Source organism: Sturnus vulgaris, chromosome 17 (genome assembly GCF_052056855.1).
Source record: "Sturnus vulgaris isolate bStuVul1 chromosome 17, bStuVul1.hap1, whole genome shotgun sequence".
Classification (NCBI taxonomy): domain Eukaryota; kingdom Metazoa; phylum Chordata; class Aves; order Passeriformes; family Sturnidae; genus Sturnus; species Sturnus vulgaris.
The window spans coordinates 12,098,011-12,117,001 of NC_142259.1; the positions used below are offsets into that span (position 1 = coordinate 12,098,011).

Below are 18,991 nucleotides of genomic sequence, written 5' to 3' on the forward strand. Positions count from 1 at the left end.
AGCTGGGCCCCGCCCGCCGGCAGCCGCCCGGGGATAGAGGCCGCGCCCCCGGCGGTGCCGCCCACAGCAGTGACCCCGCCCACAGCAATGACCACGCCCACAGCCATGACCACGCCCACAGCGCGCACGCGGGGCGGGGCCGGGCGGGGCCGCGCGTGCGCAGGGCCGCCCCCTGGCGGCGCGGCGGAAGATGGCGGCGGGCGGGCCGTCACGGCCCCCGGAGCGGCGGCCGGACCCGCTGTCCCGCCTCACCTGCCCCGTGTGCCTGGAGGTGTTCGACAGCCCGGTGCGCGTCCCCTGCGGACACGTGTGAGCGCCCGCCGCCGGCCCGGGGCGCGGGGACCGGGGCTGGGGCTGCGGGGGCTGCGGGGCCTCGGGAGGAGCCGCGGCTCGGGGCCCCGCGGGGCTGAGGGCAGGGGCTCCGCACGCTCCGGTACCGGGGCACGGGTGTCCTTGGAAGGGAGAATACGAAAGGAAAGCAGAGGGGAAAGGAAGCCAGTGTTCTTCCACTTTCCATTCCCGCCTCTCCTCAGCCGTGCGGGCACGGACTGACAGGACAGGGGGGAATGGTTCACACTGTCAGAGGGCAGCCTGAGGCTGATGGTGGGATGGAATCGCTCCCTGCGAGGGTGGGGATGCCTTGGCACAGGGTGCCCAGAGCTGCTGTGGCTGCCCCTGGATCCCTGGCAGTGCCCAAGGCCAGGCTGGATGGGGTTGAGAGCAGCCTGGGACAGTAGAAGGTGTCTCTGCCCTTGGCAGGGAGTGGGACTGGATGGGCTTTAAGGCTCCTTGCAACCCAAACCATTCCATGATTCTGCCCAGAAACCGAGGGCACAGAGCGCTGTCCAACAGCAAACAATTCTGGGCATGACAGCCTGAGATCCTCCACCTCCTCCCTTCATACCCAGGTGCCAGCAGCTCCTTCTTACCCTTCTTTACCTCTGTTACTCTTTCGGGCAGAGGCCATGCAAGGGCAGTGGCCAGTGCTGGTGCCCCCAGGGCTGTCTCACCACCTCCTCCTCTTTGTCCCACCACAGCTTCTGCACGCCGTGCCTGCAGGAATGTCTGAAGCCCAAGAAACCAGTGTGTGGGGTGTGCCGCAGCACCCTGTCGGCTGGGACCAGAGCTCTGGACTTGGAAAAGCAGATTGAAACGACAGAAACCACTTGCAACGGCTGCAATAAAAAAGTATGGAAGTGTTTGGAAGTTAAGTACATGAGATGTGTGTGCCTAGGGCAAAATAAACTGCTGCTTCCTTAGCCTTCTGCAAAATCAGGTCAAAATGTTCATTCTGACACATGCTAAAGGTGTTTGATATAGGCAGCACCCAGATGTTGACATTCCTTCCACAGTTTTTTGTTGTTACTTCTTCAGGAAATGAATTTCAAATGAAAGATTCTGAATTTAAAGCTGCAGTGAAACGTTGCTGCTGTGAGCAGGGGTAACAACATACCACAGACAGCAGAGTTACAGCTTAACTAAGCTGTAATCTCAGAAATGTTCTGCCTGGTCAGCTGAAGTATTTGGATTTTCTGCTTTAACACTTCTGCTGAAAGCTGCTCAGGTTTCCATGTTTGCTGCTTGTGCTGAGAAGCATAGCAGGAGGTGCAGGAGGGTTGAGCCTTGCTGTGCTCTTGTTCCCTCACAGATGTTCCTGTCCAAGATGCGCAGCCACGCAGCCTCCTGCTCCAAGTACCAGAACTACATCATGGAAGGGGTGAAGGCTGTTACTAAAGAGCCCCTGCACAACACCAGGTAACGCCTCTGCTCTGAAATCCTGGGCTTTTCTCTCACAAGAAAGGATTTTGTAATAAAAGCAGAGTTTACCTCTCTGCTCAGTTTGGGTGCTAATTTTTACGTGGTTAAGAACTGAGCCTTGATCCTGCAGCTGGCTCTAATATCAGGGCATTCTGTAGGTGCAGCTGGTGTTTAAAATGCCTTTATCTCCTGATTGTACTCACCCACAATGGAGGGAGGTGGGAATTGGTGGCACTGCGCTCTTGTGTGGCTAGTGGGTGGTGCCCTTTGAGAAAAAGGTGATAAATGGCACTTAGAACGTTTGCAGAAGAACTGTAATTCAGTCTAAATATGGACAATACTGAGTTCCCCAAAATACTGTTAGGAGTTAGCAACTGATTATTAAAATTAGCTTGCCTTAATTACATATGCAAATGATTGCTTTGAACTATCTGTATTTGTAAATAACCTCATTTTCTCCCCCAACCAGGAGCTTCCCAAATCGCTTCACCTTCCCTTGCCCATACTGCAGTGAGAAGAACTTTGATCAAGAAGGGCTGGTTGAACACTGCAAAGCTTTGCACAGCATGGATGCAAAACAAGTGGTAAAAAAAAAAGTCTTGGCGCAAGAATTGCAATGAAATCTGCTCTTAAAGCCCCTTGAAACAATGAATTAGAGACATGTGAATTAATTAGGTGTAATTACTGCTGTTCAGTCAGTGTGGCTGTGCTGGTCATGCCTCTAAGCCTGGTGTAGTTCTGCTGTCACCTTTCAGTGGCTCTCTGGTCTCTACACCCATGGCAGCTGGGCCACATCCTCGTTTTATCCTTGAAAAGTGGCACACGGTCAGAGTTAATTAGGCACAGCAAAATAATTAAATGTAATTTCAAAAAAATGTCAGACATTTAATTTTCGTATTTCTCTTCCCCTTGTTTTCAGCAAGAAGATACTATAAACTGTTGGGGGAAATGCTTGCAAAAAACTGTGTAGTGTTCTAGTAATCTATCTGTGATACTTCCTCTCATGCAAGAGGAATTGAAAACATGGAACTGAATTGGAAACTTTCAGTTTTCTGGGAAATTTTTTGGAATTCCAGATTATTCAGGGGAAAAAAAATTTCATTTTTTCTCTTGGAGAGAAGTGAACTTTGCAGAGAAGACCAAGGAAACTTTTCTGCCACTGAGAAATAATGGCTGGAATCTTCTAAAGCAAAAGGCTTTAATGAGTTCTGCTTTTCAGAACGTGGGAGAAGAGTAAGCCCTTCCATTTCAGGGATCTAAGACATGAATTTAAATGGTTCAAGGTTATCTGAGGCTTTTGCACTAAATGTCCCAGCAAATCATTTGCATACAGAGCAGGGACAGCACAGACCTTGAGCTGCACTCCCCCGGGCTGTCCCTGCCCTCCCTGCTGTCAGTGTGACAGCACTGAACCACTGGGGCCTAACTGGATCTTTTTTTTTTTTCCCTTGAAGGTTTGCCCGATTTGTGCCTCAATGCCATGGGGAGACCCCAACTACAGGAGTGCTAACTTCATGGAGCACCTGCAGAGACGGCACCGCTTTTCCTACGACACCTTCGTGGTGGGTGTTTGCTCCCCTTGGATCCCCCCCGGGCAATCCCAGCGGGTGCTGCTGTGTGCAGGGGCACAGGGAAGCAGCTCTGCCTGCTGTCCCTGCTATTGCAGCGTGCCTGCTGTGCTGAGAACGTTTCTGTGTTGCAGGATTATGATGCTGATGAGGATGATATGATGGCACAGGTTTTGATGCGCTCTCTGCGGGATAAATGATCCAGCCAGAAGATTTACTGCAAAGCCAAGCTTCCACGAGGGGGAAATGCCCAGCATCCTTGCACTTCTCCCTGCACATCCCAAGATTAACTCAGGCATCCAGAAGTACAGAAGACTTTAATCTTATCTCAGTTTTAAATCCTGGTTTGATATTTCTGTACCATTCAGTCTTTTGGTATCATGGTCTCTGGCATTCAGCCCCATCAGCCCCATTTTTTACTTGCTTAAGACTCAGTTTCATTATAGATCAACACATGGGAACCAAGGCTTTTTCCTTTACCTATGCCTGTTGGTTTCTTTGGAAGTTAGATTTATTTGACTGTCTAAAATCAAAAACATTCCAAATGGAATGGCCTGAACTAGTTAATAAATATCCTCTCAATCTCATTTACATATCTCAAGTGATTGTATGTGAGGTGTACTGGTAGCTCTGTTCCCCTTTAGTGACACTTCAGGTGCTAACTGTAACTGTCAGACCAGCTCTCATTGAAGTGACCTCTGATACCTGTGATTACATAATTTTCCCAGTGTTTCAATCCTTACAGGCAGCCTCCCAACTGTATGGAAAACATATCTTCAGTAAGTGTTCAAACTGCAAATTTTCCTAGGAAATCTTTGCACTGTGTAAAAACTAGTTCAAAATACTTCAGTTCTATGCATGATGATTACTTTCCTCCATACTCTTACTGTAATTTCTAGCCTGGAAAATGATCTTTAGTGTTGGTCTTAGTTAAAATGCATAATTTTTTAACTATCTTAGCAAATATTAATCAAAATTGCTGGCTTTATGATTAAATTGGTGGGTTTGAAACTGGTTTCCTAGTAATTTTAAGTCTTATGCTGATAGGGGAATTCAGAAGGTTTTTTTTCAATACCTCGGCTTTCTATTTAAACTAAAATTTTCATATATATTCTTGGGTTTTCCATTTCTCAAGGCAAGCTGGTGGAAAAACTTAGAGTAATTCATAGCACTGGATAGCACTTCCTTTCTGCACCACAGATTTTATCAGGTATTTTGAATTCCTGTTCTTTAAATGTTCCTAAAGTAGCTGAAGCTGTACTTGGATTGTTTGCCACCTGGCAGTGTGTGTGTGTAGAGTCAGGTGTAGCTTTCAGGGAAAAGTGAAATACAGCTCTGAAAGCAGGACAGTTCCAGTTCCAGTAAGTATTCACTTACTCTGTGTTCGAGCCTACACTTTTACCATGGAGATTCATTAATTTTAATTTGATGCTTTCATTAAGTTCGCAGTTGAGCTGCTGAGATCCAAGGCACCTGAGCAGAGCTGTAAATCACGGAGTGTCGAGATGTCCAATGCAAGTGTTGTAGTTGGAGCAGTGGGCCTGCACCACCCCAGAATTGAGTACTAATTAATTGATTTGAGCAGTAACCTTCTCCCACCGTGCTCTGCAGATAGCAGCATGGCCTTACCCTGAAAATAATGAAACACACTCCAGCTGAGACCTCGTGATGGAGCTTTGTGTCCAGCCAGACCTCTGGCACCTCTCAGCTGACCTTGGGGTTTGTGTTTCTTCCCCGTGGTGGGGGCTGCTTCACTCTCACCCCTGAGCTCACGTTTGTGTGGGGGTAGGAGATGTGGAACCTCCTGGTTCTGTAGGGAAGGTGCTGTGTTTGGGGGTGGTTTTTAATGCCTGACCTGCAGAGAGGTGACAGTCGATTGGGGATTGGATGGGGATCTCTGGGATCTGGCTACAGTGCCGTTTGGTGATGCCCTTTGCCAGGAATCCAGATTCCTGCTTCTGTTCTAAGTGCACTTCCATGCAATTCTAACAAAATGTTTAAGGAGCAATTAGAAGCTTCCGAGCAATTACTTTGTCATGTTTTTGACTTTTGAAGACAAGTTACAAATAAAGGCCATTTAATTTATAAAATCCTACCTTTGCGTCAGCTCTTGTCATTTCTTCCTCACGGTCCAGGTGTTTCCTTTGAGCACCCAGAGTGTTTGCACCCGACTGAGACTCCTGATTGATTTAAAGCCACTCCAGTGAGAGGCACCTGAGTGCCGTGCATCTCATTTCGTTTGGGTGGTGAAAAAAAACCTTCAGTGTAGAACAAGCCAGTCTGGGCTTCCCAACCCCGGGAGTGTCTGGGGAAGTTTGCAATGCTCTGCGAGACCTGGGAAGGGTGCAATGCTTTGGAAGGGTGCAGTGCTCTGAAGGGTGCAGTGCTCTCCCGGAGCTGCTCTCGCCTCATCAGCAGCTGATCCTGCAGCCGCATTGTGGGGATAATGCAATCGGGCCAGCCCGGACCTGTGAAATTCCCCGTGTCTGGCACAAGGAGTCAGCCTGAGGAGGACAGCGCAGAGGCACAAGGGGAGGAGCTGGGCTTGCAGCTGAGCTGTTCTATCAAATGAATTTGTTTCCAGACAACGGCTGGTCTTAATAGGTCTGATAAATTGTTGTCAGCATTAATTTCTAATGCACAGGCATTGCTTCATGTGGAATTGCAGTGGTAAATCCCCATGGTCTCCTCAGGCTGGGGGAGGATATCTTGCCAATGCATAAGTGCTGTATTCCAGGTTCTCATGTCACCTGACTGAGAAGAGAACAGCAAATTTTCCTCAAGGCCCTTGCCCAGCTGTACTGGTCACTCCCTGGTGAGCCCACCTCAAAAAGGATTGAGCAACCAAGGCTGTGCTAAGTCATGGAAAAGCAAACGAGGGATGTGCTTGCAGTCCTAAAGCTTTTCTTTGTTTTAAATATACTAAAAATTACAGTGGAGCATGTGCCTGTTTTGGGGGTGGGTTTTTGTTTGTTTTTCTGACATACAGCTTTGTGTCACAGTTGCATTGGTCTGTGCTTCATCAAAAACTACTCAAATTGCAAATTACAAATGAAGACTGTTGAAAACACTATGAAAACTTGCTTTTCTTTCCTTACTCCTTCCCCAAAGCTCCAGAAAATACTCAGCACTTAGTGAAAACTAGGTGTCATTGCTACTGGCTTAGATCTCTCTTCTAGTGCTTCTCACATTTATTCTGTCTTTACAGATGCTGGGGTCTAAAATATATAATTCGGTGCAGCTTTGGGAGGTGCTGGAGTGGCCCGTGCAGTGAGCGAGGGTTCCTTGCCCAGCCGGGGACGAGCCCCGTGGCCGCGGCTGCTGGGCTGTGCTGACGGCAGAGGGAGGTCTTGCATCTCGGAGAGAGCGGGGCTCGCTCCTCCCGCCACCCTGCTCGCCCCAGCCCCCTCCGCCCGACTCAGGGGGCTGCTGTGGCTTCCAGGGAGCTTCTCCAGCCTTGCAGTGAGGGTTCACACCCCGTCCCGTGGCCAGAGCTTCTCTTTTTTTTCCCATCTCAGCCTCCCTTGGCTGCAGGAGCTCTGCTCCACAGATGCTTCATGGAGGCATGAGGCCAGGGAAGTAAAAAGAAGAATTTTCAGCAGACTTGTTCCTCTGGAGGTGGTTGAATGTTTTTGTGAGCTCCTTGGGTCAGTCCTTGTGCGTCTGGGACTGGAGCTGTGCCAAGGGGCTGGTGGCAGGTCTGCTCTGGCCACCTCGGGGCTCAGCTGATGGCCTCTCTAATGGGGAGGGTGGGACGCTTGAGAAACTTACTGCCACTTCCAGCCCAAGAACGGCTGCAGAGCTTCCCCTGCGTCCTGTTCTCTGTCCCCCATCATGCCGGCTCACAGGCACAGGTAGGTCAGGTCACTTTCTCCCTTGATCTCGTTTTCTTCCCCTAGCACAGGCAAGTTTTTTCCACACGCTGTGGTTGGAACAGATCTGATTATTACCATTTCAGATAGAACACAGGAGTCGGCTTTGCTTCTTGAAAGAAAACCACCTCGCTGTGTTCCTCGTGCAAGTGTCCCCACTGTAACCACATCCGCGGCAGGTGGAGGAGCGGGGGGGCACCTGCGCGGCCCCCGGGCTGCTGCCCCGGCCCCACCCCGAGCGGCACCTCTGGACCGCCCAGAGAAACGGGAGAACCCGACCTTTGTGATTTGTATCCCCCAAGGCCTTCGGGAGCACTTTTCCCCTGAACTTCAGGCCGATCCAGGGATGAGTTTTACAGATAAACACCTGCTGAAAGCCACAGGCAATTCCGCAGGAGGGATGATCCAGTACCAGAGCGCATGGCTGCAGGGGAAGGGTTTGCAAACGCGTCTGGTCTGGGCAGGATGCGCGTGGCTGGCAGGACAGGCTCTCCGAGCTGCTCCTGCCCTGAGGAAAGGCTGACAGCGAGCTCAGCCCCGTGCTGCAGCCGTGCCAGTGGAAATCTTTGCTCCCACTTCTGCATTTCATGTCGCTGTGGCTAAACAGTAAGATGCGGTCAGCAGGGGCTGGTGCAGCGCTGTGTGATGTGTGACGGCTGAGTCACGAGTGGCCCATGAGAGCACATGGCCCTTTTCCGAGTGCCAGGGCCGGAGGAGGGAGGCATTCCCTGCCTGTTCCTCCCCGGCAGCCGCCCGCAGCTGCCTTGGCCTGGAGCGCAGCGCGGCTCCTGCAGCAGGTGCCTGGAGCTGTGCCTGGAGCCCAGCCTGGGCCCTTCCAGCGGGGAAACCCCACGTGAGCCGGGATGAGTAGGGAGCCCAGGCTGCGCTGTCTAGCTGCCAGGCTGCAGGACTGGCGCATCTCTGCTCATCCCGGCCCCGGCACCCGCTAGCCATGCCTGGGCACCTTCCCGTGGGCACGTGGCCCCAGGGGAGTGGGAAGCCACAGGGAGCGTGAGCCACAGCGGGGCTGTGGGACCCGCCCTGCCCACGGAAGAGAGTCAGGGGAAGGCAGGAGGGAAGAGAACAGAAGGGAGCTTGCTGGGGGGATGGCTACGCTGCGCAAAACCAGGAAAGGAAACGTGTCTGGGCAGGTACTCCTGACCCGTGGCAGCGTGAGGGAGTCACCGAGGGCTGTGCTGGATCCATCCCGCTGCTCCAAAAGTCACTGCCTCTTCCGAGAGGATTATTAACCTGTGGTGAAGCGTGCCTCACCGCAGGGCTGTGTCCCAGCCCGGCCCACCCTGCACGGCAGCCCACAGCCATGGGGAACGGGAAGGACAGACACAGGGGGTGTGGAGATCACCGGCAGGCACAGCGCCTTCCTCCAGCCCGCACGGCCGCTCTGCCTGCCTTGAGTACGGGCTGTGGGTCAGCCCAGGGCTCCGCTCCCACCGGAGCACCGGCTGCACCCGCGGGAGCACGGCCCGGGGAAACACACGGGAGAGAATCCATGAGCGGCTGATGCAGCATCAGCGGTTCGTGCTCCGGCACCGGGCGGGCAGCTCGGCCACACCGGGGGAGCGGCCCCCGGGCTCCATCCCCTCGGCTCGGCCCGGCCCAGCCCGGCGGGGCCGACACCTGCCCGTGCCTGTGCCCGCCCCGGACCCTCCGGCCCATTGGCTGCAGCCCCGGGGGCGGCCCCGTGCCCGCCCCGCGCCGCGCCCCCCGCCCCGCTCTCATATCAGGGGAGCGGCGGCACCGCGGGGAGACACCGGGGTTGCAAGATGCCGCGTTCTTTCCTGGTGAAGAAGCACTTCTCGGCCAGCAAGAAACCCAACTACAGCGAGCTGGAGAGCCAGGCTGGTGTGTGGGCAGGACGGGCCGTGCTTGTGGGGCGCTCCGCGGGGTGGGATGGGGGCTCCGCGCGGGATCTCGCCAAGGCTCGGCACAGGAGCGGGCGGGCACTGACCGACTTTTCGCAGGGTTGAGGATTTGTTTCAGTCTTGCGCGTTTCCCGGGAGCGATCCCGTGTGCCGGGATGCTGAGCCGCTCCCTGGTACCCCGGGGATGTCGGTGGCACCGGTGGTTCCCTCGTGGGGCGCACACGGGTGCGTGGAGAGCTCCCCGTGCCGGGGGTGGGAGGGAGCTCGGAGTTCTCTTCACCCCATTCCTCGCGGCAGGGCGGGCAGGGTGGGGGGGTCTCTGTGGTGTGAGCTCGGTCCCTTTGCCCTGGGGTGGGCTGGGGTGGGGTCCCTTTGCTCCCCCAACTCGGGGGTGCCGAGGGATGGCCTGGGGTGGGGTCCCACTGATCCCGCGGGGGTGGGTCGGGCCCCGCTGACCGCCGCCACCTCCCGCAGTGCTGGCCACCCCGCTGCTGTACGAGACGTGTCCGCTGCCCGTGATCCCCCCGCCCGAGGTGCTCGGCCCTGGAGCCTACTACCCTCCGCTGGTGTGGGACGCGGGGCTGCTGTCCAGCCTGTTCCCGAGCGGCCCGGGCAGCGAGGCTGCGGCCGGCGCGGCCCCTGCCCTGGACCTGACGGCGCTCTCCAGCGAGGAGGATGAAGGCAAGAGCTCGGGACCCCCCAGCCCAGCCTCGGCCCCCGCCGCCGCCGAGCGCTTCCGCTGTGCCCAATGTGCCAAGGCGTACTCCACCTTCGCCGGGCTCTCCAAGCACAAGCAATTGCACTGCGACGCCCAGGCTAGGAAATCCTTCAGCTGCAAGTACTGTGAGAAGGAGTACGTGAGCCTGGGGGCTCTCAAGATGCACATCCGGAGCCACACGCTGCCCTGCGTCTGCAAGATGTGCGGGAAGGCGTTCTCCCGACCCTGGCTGCTGCAGGGCCACATCCGGACGCACACTGGTAACGTCCCCTCTTGTCCCTCTGCCTCCCTCCCTTATCACCTCCCGCTTCCCTGCTCCACTGCCCCAGCGAATCGGCAGGCCGGCTGTTATCTGGGAAGATAAGGGCTTCCCAGACCCCCTTGGCACATCTCTCTAAAATGTCCTTTAAATATCCTCCTGGCTGGAACGGAGCGCAGGGTCAAGGCCCAGCCTGTAAATCTGTGCTGCTGCTGGGACCGCAGAGCCTGCCCGTCAGCGACAGCACATTCTTCACCAAAATGTCCTAAAGTGGAGCTGTGAGACTGCCAGAGCCCCTTCCTGTGCTCTGCCGTGCCCAAAGCACCTCTCCCTGCCCGCAGTGAGGGCTCCAGCCAGGGCAGAACCTCAACCGCAGCTGTGCCCACCCAGGGCTCCATCCCCAGGTCGGCGATGAGCCCGGCTCTGGGCACTGCCCTGCCGGGATGAGCCCGGCTCGGCTCGGCTCGGCCCGGCCTGGGGCAGGTGCCTCCAGCACCTGTTGGCGCGGGGCCGGTGCGCAGCTGCAGCCCACCCCGCTGCCGCGGCCGCCCCGACAAAGCATCTCCCGAGCATCCTTTGTGGGGCCGTGGGACGGTGTAATTGTGACTTGGCACTGATTTCACACCCTCTTAACGTGCTAAAGATGATGGCTGAAGGAAGCCGGGTAGACTTAATTGTGCTTTCCAAATTGAGCATACACATTTGTTTCCTCCAAAAGAGTCTTTCTGGGAGGAATTCGCCCTGGCCAGGCTTTTCAATGCGAGCCGGGCAGGAGAAGGGGGAGCGCAGGGCTCGGCAGAGGAAATAGCTCCACTCACCCTGGGCTGGCGCCTCGCAGCCGCTGCCTGCTATGATATAATTAACACACAGCGCTCGGCTTTCCTGCCTTGCTGCGAGCTCCTCGCTCGGCTCCGCGCAGCAGACGAGTCTCATGTCTTGGTTTGTGTGTGCGACTGCCGTGCTACTTGCAGATGTTTCCAGCCTCAATTTTCCGTGGTTCATAGGAAAGGTTTTTGTGGGAGGGACAATTCCCAAGCTGGCAGTTCTCCCCCAAGCAATGCTGTACATACCCGGCTTTGCCCTGAACAATGACAGCCAGCACTTCTTTTCACTGTGCTCTGCACAAACTTTGCCTAATGAATGGCTCCTTCTTTGATATTCCCCATGTGTTGATGCACTGGTTAATTGGGAGCGTTTCTCTTTGTCCCATAGGTGAAAAGCCCTTTTCCTGTACACACTGCAACCGGGCCTTTGCTGACCGCTCTAATCTCCGTGCCCACCTGCAGACCCATTCAGATGTAAAGAAGTACCAGTGCAAAACCTGCTCCCGGACTTTCTCCCGCATGTCGCTGCTCCACAAGCACGAGGAGACAGGCTGCTCCGGCTCTCGCTGAGGACTCTGCTCCCCAGGCCTCTCTCACAAACACCTAGAACTAGTTTCTGTAGGAGTTAGTTTCCTCCATCGCCACTGCAGTGCGCGCCGGGCTGGATGCTGCTCCTCCGGCCCCTGAGACCCTCACACTCCTCACTTGGTTCCTCCAGTGCAATGCAAGAGCCTGATCAGAGCATCCTGAGTTGGAAGGGACCCCTCAGGATCGTCGAGATAATTCCTGGCCTCGTGCAGGACATCCCAAGAACCCCACCAGTGCCTGAGAGCATTGTCCAAACACCTCGAGCTCGGACAGGCTTGGTGCTGTGACCACTTCTCCCCTCCTGGCATCTGGGTGCAGGCCTGGAGTCAGGGCTGAAACTCGGGGGTCACAGCCCTGCCCCAGCCCCTCGGCAGGTGCCCCCCTTGCCAGAGGCACTCGGCACCTTGCAGGGCTGGACCTGCACCCTCGGCCCCGCCGGTATTGAACACTGCGACCATGTAGCTTGGGGGTTTGGGGTTGGATTTGTTTGTTTTTGTTGTTTTTGGGGTTTTTTTTTTAACACCATAACCACTTGGTAACTTTTAAGAACCAGTATTTTTTTAATGAAGGACAAGACACTCCCCCCCCCATCCCGTACCCCGAGTGTATATAACCCGCCTGTAGAAGGTGTAACTATGCAATAATACAGTATCCCAGTAGTTGTGAAGCAGCTGCTTCTCCCCAGCACAATGACAATTTGCAATGCCTGCGAGATTAACAGTGTCCATGAAAGGCAGGGGTAGCCATTTCAAACCCCAGCCCTGTTTACAGAGCAGCTATGCACTCAAGCACCTGTTAATATGACTCTTAACAACTGCTTTTCAAGAGAACTGTGACTAATAGCAGGCACTTGTCAGCTGATACAATGGTGGCCTGTCCCAAGGCTGTCCATCGACAGGTGTGTGCCAAAAGCCCTATTTATGGCTATTGACAGGTGCCTCCTGAATGCATCTTTCTTTGGACATTGTTTTCATGGAATCATTACAAAGAGGATGTTTACATTTCAAAGGTACACTGGTATTTATATTTTTGTGCCACAATTTTGTACTGATGAAACTTTTTATATAATGATATACAGTTTATTGATATTCAATAAAATCGTTAATTTATAATAGGGTTTTGTGGGTGTTTGGGGTGAACATGGAGCTGTGAGGGGGGAGTGCTGGGCTCAGCTCTCCTCCCACCTGGTGCTCTCTTGGCTGCAGGTGACTGGGAAGTGGCATTTGCTGGAGGGAATGTGTGGAGCAGTTGCCGAGAGAGGAAAAGTCACGCTCAGTCCCTGCCGGGGGCTGGGGCAGCTGTGCCGTGGGGTGGGCTAGGGGTGTGGTGGATCTCCCAGGTTCTGTGTGGGAAGCACAAGAGCTGTTCCCTGTCCCTCCCAGCCTGCTCGGGTGGGTGCTGGAGCACCTGTGGCACTCCCTGGGGAGCAGGTCCGTGTCACAGCACAGGGCACAGTCCCTCGGGAGTGGCAGAGCTGCCTCTGGCTCTCGGCAGGATCCGGAGCCTCCCCAGGGTGGGTGACCCGCTGTGGGTGGTGCAGCAGCATCGCTGCCACGTCCTGCTGTCACAGCAGCACAGGAGGGGCTGTCCCTGGCCCGGGGGGCATCGAGGGGCAGGTGCTGTGGGATACCCCAAGCTCTGCCTTGAGGACTTCCATAATGAAACTCCCAATGCCCCAAAACACCTGCATGTACCTTCACAGCCTCCTCCGAATTTACGGTGCTTCCGAGACTGCAGCCAGGCAGTCCCTGCCTCCCCCAGGGACTGGAATTTTGTTCTCTCCGCATTTCCTCAGTGCCATCTCCCGGACATTGCTTTCAGCCAGGGAATGGAAGCACACTCGTCCTCAGGCTCTCATCCCCCTCCAGCCCGGCTCCCTGCGCCTCTCCCAGGGGCTGTTCGGAGCAGAAAGATGTGTGTGGCTGTAAAAATCAGCAGAGCTGCTGCTCGGCCCTTCTTTAATTAAGAGCTCACCCGGTATAAACTGACTTTCCCAGCCGAGTTGGACTCATTACTCGATTATTAAGCAGGGCAGGAAGTTTTGGGTTTGCTCTTGTGTGTGCTTTTCTTCCTTTTCCCAACAGGAAGCGGGGGAGGGGCACTAATTACTTTCAGCTTTCCATCCATAAAATCCTGGAGCCGCAAAAGCAGCTAAATAGTTAAAAAAAAAAAAAAGAAAAAAAAAAAGAAGACCAATTTTGAGAAGGGACCACCTGCAGGAGCTGGAAAGGAGGGTCAGGAGTGGGTGCAGCAGCCCTGGCACCCCGAGTGGGGTTGGTTTTGCAGCTCTGACAGCATCAGGGCCCTGCACCGGCTGTGCCTTGCCCCCGTGTGCCAGGGCTGTCGGTGTCACCACGCGGGGACCCTTCCCGACCCTTCCCGTGTCATTCAGGCTCTCGCTCCATGCCCGCACTGGCACCCACCGGGGATCCCTGCCAGCTCCCTCTCAATGTGCTTCAGCTGATATTGGTCAGGCCGGCGGTGAGAGCTGTGAGAAACCTCCTCCATAGCAACTTTGCTGCTCGCAGTTGTGTTCTGGCTTTGTCCAGCGCCTGGCTGGGACGCCAGGCTTTCAGAGGGAAGGTATAAACCGGGTGGAGAGCAGCCTAGGCTCGACTGACAAATCCCGCTGGCATTCAAACACAAATGCAGCCTTAAAACACTGGAAAAAAGAAATGCTGCCTGTTCTGAATCACAAAAGCACAGCCCACTGGCACTTAGGCTGCTGCTGCATCTGCTTCGTGCCCTGCCCAGCACCCTGTGCCCTGGGGACACGGCTGCTCAGGTGATGTCCCAGTGCCTCAGACCTCCTCAGGTGTTGCCCAGGTCTGGATCAGCTGCTGTCCCGTCGCAGGGTGATGAATGTCCAGATCTCTTCTTTTCTGATCAGCTGCTCAATTTACTACTGCAAAAGTATTTCTTTTTTCTACCTGCGGGATGTTGGGGTGAGCAGAAGGTCGAGGACCATGGCCAGGACACCCTTAGGTCCAGCTTAAGCCAGCTCCAACGAGGGTCATTCCATCTGGCCTTTCTCTACCCCTGCAGACCTTTGGGGCTCTGGGATGGAGAAAGGCACCCGGGAGCTGGGCCTGAGGATGAGCGGCAATTTTTTTTTCATTTCATGTTCTGAAGGAAAGCCGCAGGACATCATCCCTGGCCGCAGAGCCGCGGTGCCCTGCCCTTGGCCCCCTGTGCTCACCGGGGCAGCCGGCGCTGCCCAGCGGAGCCCGGGGGTCTGTGACAAAAGCTCAGCAATTTAAAGAATTAAAAAATTAAAGAAGCTCTGAGTTTAACAGCCCAGGACCCGAAGTCCCCGCAGAGCCCGCGGGCTCGGCCAGGTAGCGCAGGCGGCGCTCGGGGTGGGAGCGGGGGCGGGGGGCGATTAGCGGAGGAGCCATTTGGTGACCACCTTGTGTGACCATCTGTGACAGATTACGGTGTCAGCGCTCGTAAAAACCGGGATTCAATCAGGAGCCCGGCAGGTAGCGGGGCCCCGGGGTGCGGCAGTGCCGGCTCCAGCTCCGCGTTTGAACTGCGCTGCTTCATTTCCACGGAACCTCGGAACGAGCACGTACGGCCCCTCAGCTCCTGGAGCCCTTTCAAAGGGCTCCAGGGAAACCACAGAGTGCCTTTTCTTCCCTGAGAGGACTCGTGTTTCCCCCCCTCCCTGACCCGATGTGGAATTAAGGGTGTTGGGAAGCCCACTCTGCCGTGGGAGCCCCCTGGGGCAGAGCCATGTGGAGATACCGGGTTAAAAAGGGCTTTAAGGCTCCCATGCCACATTTGAACTCATCCTGTCCTGTCTCTGCAAGCATCTGGAGCATCCCAGAGGCGATGAGAAGGAAAGCAGGGGGATTACAGCTGCCTTTGCAAAGGCTAAGCTTCATCTCTTCAGTCATTTGGGGGCCATAGTTCTAAAATTTCCTTTTTCACCCCTTTCTGTCCCCATCTCTCCCAAGGACAGGCACAAGGCACATTTGCTCCTTATGCTGTGAGGGTGAAGAGGAGTTCTGTGGCTCCCCAGAATGCTTCCTCCCACCTCCAGAGTGGTATAAAGCAAAAAAATTTCCACTTTCTTCTCATGTCACTGCAAATCTGTGTGATAGAAATGTTCTCATGATTCTGTGATCTCCTGCATCCCCCACAGCCTCTGCAGGAGCACTTCCAGCATGTGAGCCTGCAGCCCCCAGAGAAGGCAGCCAAAGCTCAGCCCTTACAAAGTGTGGCAGCCTAATTCTTCTTCTGGCTCTTAGCTTAGCTAGAAAAAGCTGAACAAACAAACAGGACCCAGGCAGAACCCAGGAAAAGGCCCCTCAGTGAAGCCAATCACCGGGCTGTTCCTGATTTGGGGCAGGGAATGATCAGAGTTTCGTGGCAGGAGCTGGGATGGCTCGTGGGGTGACCAGCAGGGACAGCGTGGGTTCCCACTTGCCACAGCCAGGATGCAGGTGAGGTTTTGGCAGCAGGTGCTGGGGCAGGGCTCAGCCTGTCAGCAGGAAGCCCTGGTGAAAGCCTCTGTCCATTAACAGCTCCAGAAGGAGCGGGCTCACAAACATGCTGCAGGTGTAGCTTTTGTTTTTGTGCCTCTGGGCTATTGACATGAGCAGTAATCTGAAATTAATCTTTAATCGGATGATGAACTGATAGCGTGGGGCTGGTGAGGTGTGAGTCTTCCCAGCACATAAAGCACAGCAAGTGCAGAAGGAAAGGGCCAGCAGCCCTGCAGAAGGGCTGTGAGGACTGAAATAAAGCTGATGTATCCCCGTGGGTGCAGGGGGTCTGGGTGGCAGCACCGTTGGGGTCTTGCACTGTCTGCACTCACCTTTGCAGGTATCCCCTCTCCCAGAGAGCACCCCTGCCTGCCCCCAGAGCAGGGCACGGGGACACAGGGTGATGGGCAGGGTGACAGGGGCACAGGGTGATGGGGCAGGGTGACAGGGGCACAGGGTGATGCCCAGCACTCCACAGGGCTGCACCGTGCCCCAGCAAAGCATTGGCCACCTGCCATGAGGCTGGTGTGATGAATTCCTTCACCTGAGGATGGGCCCTGGCACAAAGGCCACCAGCACACCCCCAGCAGTGACCACTGTCCCCTCCACAGCAAGAGGTGCTGGAGGGAACCACCAGCCTGTGCTGCTCTACAATAGCAATGCTGTGCTGTAACTTATTGGAGATCTGCCTAGAAAATCATCAGAAAGTATTTAAATCTAGCATAATATACATATGTATGGATCACCTTCTGTTTTACTGGGCTCCCTGAAAGCAATGTGAGGCCTGTTTTACTTTCCCCAATAAAAAGGCTCACATTTCACATGGAGGAGATTGGCGGCTCCCGAGCTAATTAGTGCGGGTTTCCCTCCACCTCCGCATTTTCCACGCAGGGTTATGCTGGCGACACTTTGTCTGTGGCTGCTCTGGGAGGACGGTGCTGCTCATGGAGCCTCCCTTGCCTCGGTGTGCTGGAGGCAGAGCGGGGCAGGGCGAGGAAGTGTTGGCCGTGTTGTGGCACGGAGTCATGGCCCGTTATAAAGAGCTTCAAGGGCCTGCATTATGTCATTACTCAATTAGCCTGTTGGTAATAGCACTTCATTAGAGAGACAGTTCCTATTCACTGGCCTTAATCCACTTTCTAAAGCCAGGGCCAGAGCCATTGATCGCTTTTCCCGCTTTCCTGATGAGGCAGAAAGAGCTTTTGGAGAGTGGCCCTGCAGTGGGCAGAGAGGGCACTGATCCTGCCCTCTGGGACACGGGTGGCAGTGGGCAGCCCCGGGATGGCAGGGAGGGCAGAGCACCTGCCCTTCTCAGCAGTCAGGCTGAGAATCGGGGAACAAGCGAGTTCTGGTGTCCACCCCTCGGTGCCACAGGACGTGACCTGTCCCCACCCAGCTGGATGTGAGCCCATGCCAGGGATGCTCCTGCGGGATTGGCAATGGGGATGGGCACTGCCCGCCCAGCCCGAGCCTCGCTTCGGTCCGGGGGGGTATGGCAGAAGGAAAAGCCATTCATTTTATTTCTCTTTTATTTCCTCCCACACACACGCTGTGACGTGCAGTGCTTGCTGGAAACCGAAGCACAGTAGGAAGTGGCACGAGAGCCGCGGGCAGGAAGCCGATGTGTGTCAGGAAAGGATGTCAGGGACCGAGGGACGAGCAGCTGGAGCTGCCCTGCCCTGCCCTGCCCTGCCCGCGGGCAGAGCCTTTCCCCGGCTGAGAAGGTTCTGCTGCCGCTCCAGGTGGTGACAGAGCAAACACAGAGGTGCAGGAGAGCTCACAGCACAGCCCAGGCAGCACCACAGTGCTGGGAAATGTTCCCCGTGTCCCAGATGTTCACTTGGCTTCAAAGCCTGTGGGACCTGGTCCCCCAAGTCCCGCCACCACCATGGCCAGAGCATCCTCAAGTGTGGCCCCATGGCTTGGGGTCTCAGCCAACCACAGCCTCATCCACACACACCCACCTTCCCCAGGCATCCCTCAGCCATGGGAGGAGCTGGGCTTCCCTACCCCATTAAAAAATAACCTTTGCTCAGGCTTCCAAAAGATTCAGCTTAAGACAGAAGTTACTTTATGTCAAAAGAAGTCATGGGGTAGGAAAGATTACTGCCCTGGTTACAGCAGCTGCTGTCTGTGATCAATATAATCTAAATTTTCCCTCCTAAACCTCACTTTACAGCAATAACCTTCCATCATCGCTTCCACAGAGCTGGAGGGCAGCAACGTGGGGCCCACACTTGCTGGAAAAATTCATATTTATTGGTAGCTGTGACTCAGATGAGGACCTGAATGCAGACACTGTGGTAGATGGCAAATGGTTTCCTTCAAATGGTCTTCAGAGCATCCCAGGAGCCAAAACAGCAACTGGCACGTGCCTGTGGGACAGTCCCTGCAGGCTGCTGGGGAGAGAGGGAGGGCTGGGATGTCACACACCATCACCCAGCGGAAACTTCAAATCCTCCACAGTTCTAGCAAACACCTTGTTTTCATTCAAACCCTTTTGCCATTTCATACTGCTGGCTACTTCTCTCTGAAAGGAAATAGCTGTCCCATAAATAAAGAGTGGTGGGAGGGAGCGTGGGGGAGGCTGTTTCAGATGCAGGAAGCTTTTCCTGGCGTGCTGCAGCTCAGGGCTGGAGAGCACCAGAGCAGAGATGGTCCCTGGTACAACGTGGGTACAACGAGTGCCAAGGAACTGCTCGGACGTGGCCACGCCAGGGGCAACACCAACCTTCCCCTCCTCAGCCCAGGAACATCCTCCTGCTGGGGGCACTCCCTGGGCTGGGGCTCCTGGGCACTGGAGCTGTTCCTGCTGCAGCAGCAGCAGGTGGCACTGAGGGAGGGCAGGTCAGGTCAGGGGAGCAGAGAGCAGCTGGGTGCTGCAGGTATCACATTCCCACTGCCACACCTGCCCTGGGCATGGCCATCATCTCCACATGCGTCTTCCCACGCTCAGTGGGGAGCAGCACAGCACAGCTCAGCTCAGCAGCCCTAAGGAGATCCCTGAGCCCAGAGCTGGAGCACACAGCAC

General features: G+C 55.2%; 2 protein-coding genes across 2 annotated transcripts; both read left to right on the top strand.

Annotated features, from left to right (window-relative positions):
* The first annotated feature begins 156 nt into the window (after nucleotides 1–156).
* On the top strand, nucleotides 157–5,421 carry RNF114 (ring finger protein 114). The gene is made up of 6 exons (XM_014876134.2): nucleotides 157–309; nucleotides 1,038–1,188; nucleotides 1,649–1,755; nucleotides 2,228–2,342; nucleotides 3,213–3,320; nucleotides 3,461–5,421. Exons 1-6 carry the CDS (start codon nucleotides 191–193, stop codon nucleotides 3,524–3,526), a joined length of 666 nt encoding a protein of 221 aa, XP_014731620.1. The 5' UTR covers nucleotides 157–190; the 3' UTR covers nucleotides 3,527–5,421.
* Nucleotides 5,422–8,924: 3,503 nt separating this feature from the next.
* Nucleotides 8,925–12,582, top strand: SNAI1 (snail family transcriptional repressor 1). The gene is made up of 3 exons (XM_014876073.2): nucleotides 8,925–9,061; nucleotides 9,556–10,059; nucleotides 11,271–12,582. The coding sequence occupies exons 1-3, from the start codon at nucleotides 8,983–8,985 to the stop codon at nucleotides 11,450–11,452; spliced, it is 765 nt and encodes a 254-aa protein (XP_014731559.2). The 5' UTR covers nucleotides 8,925–8,982; the 3' UTR covers nucleotides 11,453–12,582.
* Nucleotides 12,583–18,991: the final 6,409 nt, after the last annotated feature.